The sequence below is a fragment of the Copadichromis virginalis genome, linkage group LG7 (assembly GCF_057382275.1).
Source record: "Copadichromis virginalis isolate Kocher_CV1m ecotype Utaka linkage group LG7, C_Virginalis_male_GT1.1, whole genome shotgun sequence".
NCBI lineage: Eukaryota > Metazoa > Chordata > Actinopteri > Cichliformes > Cichlidae > Copadichromis > Copadichromis virginalis.
The window spans coordinates 41,009,782-41,018,702 of NC_140624.1; the positions used below are offsets into that span (position 1 = coordinate 41,009,782).

Consider the following 8,921-nt stretch of genomic DNA (forward strand, 5'->3'; position numbering starts at 1 on the left):
ATATGCAATAATACTAAGTGCAATAATCCTTTCTGTCATCGTTGTATTTTTACTCAGTTGTATATAGTATTTGTATTTGTATTCTATTTTTATCTTATTGTATATTTATTTTATTTTATTCTACTGTATATAGTATTTTATTTTATTCTATTCTGTACAGTTGTGTACTGTATTTATTCTTATTGTATTCTAATTTTTGCCTCATAACTTTTGCACTGTCCACTTCCTGCTGTGACAAAACAAATTTCCCACGTGTGGGACTAATAAAGGTTATCTTATCTTATCTTACACACACACACACACACACACACACACACACACACACACACACACACACACACACACACACACACAAAAAAAGTGAATTAGAGCACATGAATAAGCTCTCGTTAACTGTCTTCAGCGGGGAGAAAGTATGTAAACTCCTAGGCTGATAAACATGAAAGTCACCAGGCGTAAATCTGCAAACTGCCGCATTTGATTCCCAAAGAGCTATGAGCGGAAAAAGTGATAAGTCTTAGCATGGTGTGCCGTGTATCCTTTAAAACAAAATAAACATGGGGTCCTCGGGCTGTACAAACTACAACCCGAGGACTAAACAAGCCAAAGACCAAAGACTCCATCTCCAGATTAACCGGACATGAAAGTCTTGTTATTAAGAAAGACAAAGTAATATAGCAAAAAAACAGTAAAACTTACCAAATATGCATTTGCAGAGCGCTGTATCTTTAAATGCCATTTTTTGCTTTGTCTGGTCCTTGGTTTTTTTTCCCTGCCCAGTTTAGTACCGAGGCCAGCTCGTTTGTAATGGCATAAGCCATTACACGGCGGACTCGCACCTCCAGTGTGGTCCTTCCAATCAAGGCAAAGCGTCTCACCTATAGACACATTTTAAGAGATGGAATTAGCATGTCTCATGTCTTAAATGTGTATGCAAGTGCTTGTGTGTTTAATCAACAAGCCGTTGTTATGTATTTAAATCACATCTGACAGCTATTACACTTTATAGTTACAAAGTGTACATAACCTTTATATACTTACCATTGCCTTATTTGCCTCTTGTGATTGAAGAGCTGGCTCTGCATTGTTTAGCTCCTCAATGTTGTGCAAGGGCAAATCCAGAGGCAGTATCCCAGCATCTACCGATTCATTGCAGCCGGTATTGCGGATGGCTCTGACCTCCTCACGGAGTTCGTTAACAGCTCTCGTCAGGTCTGACAGAAAAAGATAATTTTTTTTAAGTATTTAAGAATACAGACAACTTGTCAAAAGTTTCCTTGTGTCACACACAGATATGTACAAAGACACTAGACAGTATTTTATTACCTGGTATTTTCACTCGAGGGGCCCGGGGAAACCATTTTTTTGTGGGCTGCTCATCCTCTGAGTCACTATATGTGTACAGGGGATTTGGTCTAAAGAAAAAAAGTTGAAAACGGTCATAAGTAATTACAAATGTGCTTTTGGAATATTTTTTCCTAAAGTTACAGTTTGATTTATAACAACACACACAGGAAACGGAGATGTGCAAGAAGGTACAGTATACAAGGGATTTTTGAAGTGCACAAGTGTACACGGCTTTGCATTTATAAAAAGTTTACAAGCTTCCACTTTTTGGACTATATTATGTGGTGATATTGCAGTATGCAAGCACCACAGATATGTACAAAAGACAAGATCATAAATTCTTAGCAATCAAAGATATGTTTGTGAAATAAAAAAAGTTTTACTTGTGCTTTCTTTTATGACTGGTCTGAGTTTCAGCTTCGGACTGAAGGTCAGACGTATCACAGTGTTCACTTAGATATTTCTGAAGACTGCGTTCTGCTTCGTGAAATGTGTCTGGAAGTACAAACACAATGTATGGCCAGACATAAATTAGGACACGAAAAACTTGTTATTGTTACATTTATACAACACCAATCCAGATGATACCCACCATGGCTTATTAGAAGTCGGACTGGTGCATAGGTGAGCCATGTTGCACCAGGATGAACTCTCCTCTTTACTGCATCGTGGATCCTGAATGTGTCTCATGGAGGATATGGAGGCCATGACAATTTCTCCCCATTTATCCTTGATCTAGGGACTATTTCTGTACCACCAGTGCTAAACTGCACAATGCACCAGTCTTTCATTTTTATCTTTTTTTTAATTTGGAGTCCTTTTTTGCCCTGTCTAGGATAAACAGGAAACAGATAATTACAATATATTTCATAGTCACTACAAAACTTGATCTATTGATTGAACTAAATAATAAATAATAGCTTAAAATGTATATAGGCAACAATTACAAGCAAACCCGTATATGTAAGCATTTAAACACTGAAGATAATAACATTAACAGTATTTTGTCTAAGTCTGCCATTGTAGGAATTCATGGCACCGAGACAAAAACTTGGCGCACAGTGTGGCGTCAAAATAGGCGCACACCTTTGACGCTGCGTTTTCTCCGTCTTCCTCGTCCACACGTAAATGCTAAACGCAGTTTACGTGCGGACAAAAGGTGCAAACGCAAGTTAGGTGAGCGTGCAGCGTAAAGTTTGAATTGAGTGCGAATCGAAGCGGGTGCTCTCCAATCATTAAAAGTAACAAAGTCATTGAACACATTTATACAGTTACCTTTACGTTTATCAATCATATATCACAGATTTACAATTTTTTGTAGTACTATGCTAAAAAGCAACCACAGAGCGAAAGTCTGGGTCAAGCGCCGAGGCGACGGCAAGAACAAAGGAACCCTCGAAGCGTTAAAGCTAGCTTTGTAAGGGAATATAACAGAAAAGTATGAAACGAAAATGTTTTCTTTGTTGATAGACTTTGTTTGCAGTGCAATTTATTTGTTGCCGGATTGTAAGAAGAAAGTAGACACAATTTCGGGCTCCCACATTTTATCCGAAACTTTACATTAACAAGTTTTTTTTTTTTTTTTACTGTTATTCAAATGCAACCGTGGAAATAACGAATAGAACAAAAGTCATTCATTCTTACCTTATACTAATCGTGGTGCAGGCCAGTGCAGTGCATGAACTGATGCCTTCTCCGGTCAATTCCGCTGAGAGTAAATCTAATGTCCCACTCTACTGTACAAGACAATGGTTACCTGGAGGGATGTACCAATGTGATAGGGGTGCTGCGGAATAGTCCAAGCAGCTTTAATTTCCCGCTCAACCATAAATCGATGGTTTTTCAACGTTATTGTTGTCACCTTGTCAACTATAAATAGATCAACAATCAACGATGACAGAACAACAGTGAATCGATGTTATTTCAATGTCAGTGTAAGGTTTCATCAGTATTTCAATGTTGTTTCAACATTGGTTTTGTGTTGACATTTCAATCCTGACGATTCTGATGGTTCAGATGGAAAATCAACATCTGTTCAATGTCTCCTTGCTATCTGGGCTGTTAAAGGCAACACGTGGAGTGCAACTGGTCGCGTGGCATAGCTGGCTCTGGCCTTGGGACTGTGTGTTTTTATACGATTCATAAATGGGACACTGGACTGTTTTATCTTTTTATCTCTTGATATTTTTTTGTCAATAAATTATCTTTTAGAATTTTATTGACTGTCATTTTTTTTGCCCATGACTGAGACGGTTGGTCAGACCTAGAATCTTTCTTTGGGTGTGTTACAACGGCACCGCTCTCGAGCTCATGGAGAGCATGCTGTCCTTGCTGGGCGCGCTGGCCTTGCCAACTCCCCGCTATTGGCCACGAAGGATTACCGCTCCCTTGCGGAAGAGGCGGATCGCATCCTCCTGGCTACCAGGACTTTCGGCGTCCAGGCGATTGTTCACGACTCACCAGCATTTTCCCCCGCCCCCTCACCGATGCTCCAGGGGCCCTCCGACTCATCCACGGTGGCCGGAATCGCTGCATGGCGGCACCACAGAAAAGGGCTTTGCTTTTATCACCAGCGTTTTGGAGCGAAGGCACGGCACTGTCTCCCGCCTTGCAGTTTCCAGACCCAGGGAAACGGGCATGTCAGCGCTCTGTAGCAGCCGCGACCGCTGGCAACAAGGAAGGGCTGCTTTTCTTAGAGGACTCACGCTCGGGGAGGCGTTTCCTGGTGGACTCCAGCTCACAGAAGAGCCTTCTTCCCCCGGCTGGCTCGGACAGGCTAGCTGAGGGCTGCGGGCCATTGCTAACAGCGGCTAATGGCTCTCCCATCAAAACCTTCGGTGAAAGGTTGGTGACTGTTTGCTTTCATGACCGTGACTTTCAGTGGAACTTTGTTGTTGCTGCTAGCTCTGTGCCTATAATAGGCGCTGATTTTCTTTGTGCTCACGGACTGCTGGTTGATGTTGCTAACAGACGTTTAATTGATGCTGTGTCATTTTCCTCATTACCCTGTTTTACTCGGGGTGCTCAGCTCGTGGTGCATGCTAACTCAGTAGATTCGGGTGACGTTTTTCAGTGTTTGCTTTCTGAGTTTCCCTCACTCACTGTCACCACTTTCTCGAGCACGGTGACGAAGCATGGGGTGGAGCATTACATAACTACAGTAGGGCCCCCGGTGTTTGCACTCGCGCCGCCTCGACCCTGCCAAACTGGCTGTCGCTAGGGACGACTTTGCCACGATGGAGCGTCTGGGCATCGTGCAGCGTTCGAATAGTGCCTGGGCTTCCCCGTTACACATGGTGCCTAAATCTGATGGTCGGTGGCGACCTTGTGGGGATTTCCGCCATCTTAATAATGTCACAGAGAACGATCGTTATCCCATTCCCCACATCCAAGATTTTTCCGCCCATCTTGCGGGGACCTCGGTTTTTTCGAAGATCGATTTGGTACGGGGATATCACCAGGTTCCCGTGCGCGTGGAGGATGTCCCCAAAACTGCCGTAATTACACCTTTCGGCCTTTTCGAGTTTCTGCGCATGCTGTTTGGCCTGAAAGGTGCCGCCCAAACCTTCCAGCGGTTGATGGACTCGGTCTTGCACGGGCTGCCCTTTGTTTTTGTATATCTTGATGATATACTGGTGGCCAGCAGCTCGAAGGAGCAGCACATGTTCCATCTGCGTCAGGTTTTTCAGCGTTTGGCGGAGCATGGACTGATTATTAATCCGTCTAAATGCCAGTTTGGGTTGCCGGTTCTCGATTTCCTTGGGCAGCGTATTTCCGCCGAGGGCTCGGTTCCGTTGCCTGACAAAGTCCGAGCTGTTTCGGAATTTCCGCGTCCCACGAATGTTAAGGCACTGCAGGAATTTTTGGGGATGGTGAATTTTTACAACCGCTTTCTCCCCAGAGCGGCACATCTGCTGAAGCCCCTTTATTGGGCGTTAAAAGGTAAGAAAGCTAATGACTCCGTTGACTGGTTTCCGGAAAGCATCCAAGCGTTTTCTGATGCTAAGTCAGCGTTAGCTAATGCTGCCCTTCTGGCCCACCCATCCCCCTCAGCGCCGATTGCGTTGACCACCGATGCGTCAGACATAGCGGTGGGTGCGGTGCTGGAACAGCGAATCTTGGGTGTCTGGCAACCGCTCGCCTTTTTCAGCCGTACGCTGCATGACAGCGAACGCAATTACAGTGTTTTTGACAGGGAACTACTGGCGCTCCACCTGGCGACTCGTCATTTCCATTTTTTTCTCGAGTGGAGTGCACGCCAGCAGCGCCAGTTGGCAGCCATTTCTGAGTTTACCACGGACATTCGGCACGTGGCTGGTAAATCCAATCATGTGGCTGACTGTTTGTCCCGTGCGCTGGTTTCTCCCGTCTTTCTCGGCATAGACTGCCGATCAGAGCGGTGACCCGGACATCCTCGCGCTTAAATCCACCCAGACGGGCCTCATACTGGAGGACAGACCCGTGTGGGACGGTGGTCCCCTCCTCGTCTGTGACGTTTCCACCGGCCGCCCTCACCCAGTGGTTCCCGTTTCCTGGCGTTGTCAAGTTTTGGACTCGGTACATGCTCTCTCTCATCCGGGGGTCCGGGCCTCTGTTAAACTGGTCAGCTCTAAATTTGTTTGGCCAGGCCTTCGCAAATCTGTTAAGGAATGGGCGTCGGCGTACATTCCCTGCCAGCGTGCGAAGGTTCATAAACACACCAAGGCGCCCCTGGAGCCGTTCTTCATACCCGGCAAACGTTTCGATCATGTGCATGTCGATCTGGTGGGTCCTCTGCCACATTCACAAGGTTTTACGCACCTTTTGACTGTTGTTGATTGGACCACCAGGTGGCCGGAGGCGGTCCCCCTGGCGTCCACTACCGCAGCAGTGGTGACCAAGGCGTTTTTGTCAACCTGGGTCTCGCATTTCGGCCCACCCGCGGACATTACGTCAGACAGAGGCCCCCAGTTCATTTCCGAGCTTTGGTCGGCCATGGCTGATGGACTGGGGGCTAAAGTCCACCGCACAACGGCATACAACCCGCAAGCTAATGGGATGTGTGAACGGTTCCACTGGTCGCTTAAGGCTGCTTTTCGCGCCTCCTTAAAGGATGGCAATTGGGTTGACCGCCTCCCGTGGGTTTTGCTTGGGCTGCGCTCTGCGGTTAACCCTTTACAGCCGATTGGAGCGGGCACGCTCTGTTTTGCATAACTATTTTTAAATCCCGGTAGCACTGCAACCACGTAAGCTAGCGCAAAAATTTTTTTTGCATATGAAACCGGAGGAGTTGTACTTACATCTTATGCCATCAGCTTGTCCTAGGTCACGGTTTCCTTCCACATAAAGCTTTGCAAAAACTGCATAAAAAGCGCTTGCAGGAACAAAAACATAATATTCCAGAAACACGCTTTACCGATCCAATCAGCTGGTCATAACACTTCCTACGTTGGAATAGACGTCAGCGCGAACTTTTGCATTTCCGCCATTACCTGCCCGAAACCGGAAGTGACGTCATTTTCGCGGAAATGTAGTCTTTTTTACTATCAGGGCCTCAGGGCCTATACTCGTCTTTTTAAAAGTTATCTTTGACTTTATGACTTTCTGTGTCGTTTCTGGGATGCTTAGGACTCATATTGCACTGCTGGAAATAGTTTATTTTGGTGCATATGCTGCTTTTTTGCAAATTTGCAGTATAATATTTATTTTCGTTTTTCCTGCAGTGTATAAAAATTGGTGTATTTCAAAAATAAAACTATGAAGACACTCAAAATAAATTTCCTGTGGTGGGAAACTATTTTGTGCAACTTTTTTGTATTTACAGTTTTGAGGGATAAGCCTCTTAAATTTCTCTAACTACAAATATATGTTAAAAAAGCAAAAAGGATTTTCAATTTTTTTGTAGTTTATTGCACTTTTTTGCAATTTATGTAATTACTATGTACTTAATGAATACATGTTATTAAAATCTGGGCTATAATTGTTGTATTGATGTATAGCAACTTGAAATGCTCCCAAAAATGGCTCCACAGCATGTAAAAATATGATATAAGCTCTGGCGGACTTGGTTCTATGGTAGGTCTTAAAGGGTTAAGGAGGATCTCGGCGCTTCCCCAGCTGAGCTAGTGTTTGGTCAGCCCCTCTGCGTGCCTGGAGAATTCTTGCCCAAAAATCCTCCTCCCTGCTTCGATCCATCGGTGCTATCTCTCAACCCGCTTTTGCACTCGCTTTGGGTTCCTGGTCCGGTGCACCATTGCGTGCCTGACACTTTTGTTCCAAAAGACTTTAGAGACTGCTAAGTTTGTTTTTGTCAGGCACGATGCCCGCAGGACACCGCTGCAGCCGCTGTATGACGGCCCATTCAGGGTTATCGAACCGGGCCAGAAACATTTTGTTTTGGATTTTGGGGGTCGAAGGGAGACTGTGTGTGTTGACAGACTTAAACCTGCACATGTTCTTCCGGACAGTAATGTAGTGCCGGCCCCTCGCCGTGGCCGCCCTCCTTCGATGGGGTTGACAGACTCTGTTTTCCCCCCAGGACTACCCCCGGACCACCGGCGTTTGAGCCTCCTCCTGCCTTTCCTGCTCGCCTTCACCAGCCTCGTTCACAGGATGGACCTTCCTCTGCCTGTTCTCTCCCTCCCAGGTTCAGTTGTTCGGGTCGTTTGCTTAGGCCCAGGGTCCTGGACTGAATAGAGACCTAACTGTGTGTTTGGGGGGGGGGGGGGTAATGTGTGGCGGACCACCAGGTGGCTCCACTCACACCCAAGTTGAAGGGAAGTGCTGGGGTGGAGATTTTGGCGCTTACTATATGTGAAGTTCTGAGAGTCAGTTAATAAAGTTGGAGTGAGACACTGAGACCTCTCCTGTCGTTATTACATACCTCCACAGGGTGAGAGAAAAAAAAAAAAAACACAGCTCACGATAAGGAGCCGGCTCACGTCGTTCACGTCAAAGATCCGGCTCTAAGAGCCATTTCGTTCGCGACCGACACATCACTAGTACTTATGACTAAATAATACAGAATTAGAACATAAATAAACTCTTAAATCCTTAGATTTACACATATAACAACAAATGAGAGGTTGGTGGGTTGAAAAGGCCAGAGAATAAAAGTGAAATTTGAGCCCAGACTTAAAAGCAGAGATGGAAGATGCTCTTTTTATATCCGGCAGTAGCGGATTCCACAATCGTGAAGCAGTGACTGCAGACGCTCTGTCACCATTTTGCTTAAGGTGTGATCTTGGAACATGTAAGAGATCTTTACCAGTGCATCTGAGAGAGCAAATAATACTAGTAATATAAGCTGGAGGCTGCACATTAACAGCCTTAAAAACAATGAGTAAAATCTTACACTGAATCCAAAAAAAGTAAACCAATGCAGAGAAGGCAGGGCTGGAGTGATGTGCCCATATTTTTTAGCACCTGTCAGCATTCAAGGTGCCAAATTCTCCACCATCTGCAATCGTGTTGAAAGAGACAGTCGGACACAGAGGTGTAGGGAGTTACAATAATTAGACAAGAGATAAAATACTAACACATACTTCTGACAAAAGAACTCAAAATTGACGGAAATAAATTGAAGTTTTGAGTTC

The 8,921-nt window shown here is 45.1% G+C and overlaps 1 protein-coding gene across 1 annotated transcript; it reads right to left on the reverse strand.

The window, feature by feature from the left end:
- Positions 1–314: 314 nt before the first annotated feature.
- LOC146705645 (uncharacterized) lies at positions 315–4,145 on the reverse strand. The gene is made up of 7 exons (XM_085465086.1): positions 3,971–4,145; positions 3,808–3,876; positions 1,940–2,032; positions 1,731–1,842; positions 1,327–1,415; positions 1,042–1,214; positions 315–878 (listed from the first exon to the last, which is right to left on the reverse strand). Exons 1-7 carry the CDS (start codon positions 4,143–4,145, stop codon positions 729–731), a joined length of 861 nt encoding a protein of 286 aa, XP_085321212.1. The 3' UTR covers positions 315–728.
- Positions 4,146–8,921: the final 4,776 nt, after the last annotated feature.